The sequence below is a fragment of the Ovis canadensis genome, chromosome 1 (genome assembly GCF_042477335.2).
Source record: "Ovis canadensis isolate MfBH-ARS-UI-01 breed Bighorn chromosome 1, ARS-UI_OviCan_v2, whole genome shotgun sequence".
Lineage (NCBI taxonomy): Eukaryota > Metazoa > Chordata > Mammalia > Artiodactyla > Bovidae > Ovis > Ovis canadensis.
Window position 1 is genome coordinate 127,656,640 of NC_091245.1, and position 822 is coordinate 127,657,461.

Consider the following 822-nt stretch of genomic DNA (forward strand, 5'->3'; position numbering starts at 1 on the left):
AGGAATGAGTGATTTTTATTGAGAATAAGGGGTTTTCCATGCTATAGAATGTTAGGATCATTAACACAGTCATAAGAGATTCAGAGATTAAGGGAGTAAAGGCTAACATTTGGAAGAGTCAGATGTTATCACCATAGAACCTCAGACTTCAGGACGTCATTCTAAACGGGGGTAGTTGGAGATCAAAGCCTCTGTCAGGCATGTAATTTCTTGCAAGTAGAAATCCTGGGTTACTGATCCTCAAAGCAGTATTATCTTTAGATTCTTCATTTCAGAAGCAGACTAGGCTAAGATGGTGATGTTCTAGCAGCAAGAATAACATCTCCTGTAGCAAACTGGCCAGTAGCTGCTATAGCTTGAGCCATATCCACAGCCATATCTGGTTCCATAACCACAGCCATAATAGGGCCTAAATCCACAGCCATATCCTGTCCCATATCCACATCCGTATCCTGAACCATATCCACAGCCGTATCCTGAACCATATCCACAGCCGTATCTACTTCCATATCCACAGCTATAATAGGGGCTGAACCCACAGCTATAGCCGTTTCCACAGCCATAGCCACAGGAGTTGCCGTAGTAGTTACAACACATGTTGTCAAGGCAAGAGGATTCAGGTGGACTGCAAGAGGATGTTTCTGAAGTGTATGTGTCTTCTCCTTCCCTTGGACCTTATATACTGTCAGTAATTGGCAGAGCATACCATTCATTCCCGGACATAGGCAGCAAATATGGAAGCAACATGATGAGCCAGTCACGTCACCACTGACAATCAATAATGTTTGCTTAAAATAGCTCATTATTTTGGAGACTCCTGTT

At 42.9% G+C, this 822-nt stretch overlaps 1 protein-coding gene across 1 annotated transcript; it reads right to left on the bottom strand.

Moving 5' to 3' along the window:
• Nucleotides 1-303: 303 nt before the first annotated feature.
• LOC138430253 (keratin-associated protein 6-2-like) lies at nt 304-597 on the bottom strand. Its single transcript, XM_069572328.1, has one exon. It carries the CDS (start codon nt 595-597, stop codon nt 304-306), a length of 294 nt encoding a protein of 97 aa, XP_069428429.1.
• Between the last annotated feature and the right edge of the window lie 225 nt (nt 598-822).

What these genes read in the sequence shown, in the direction of transcription:
- LOC138430253 (XM_069572328.1), bottom strand. Translation starts at nt 597, where the DNA reads ATGTGTTGTAACTACTACGGCAACTCCTGTGGCTATGGCTGTGGAAAC.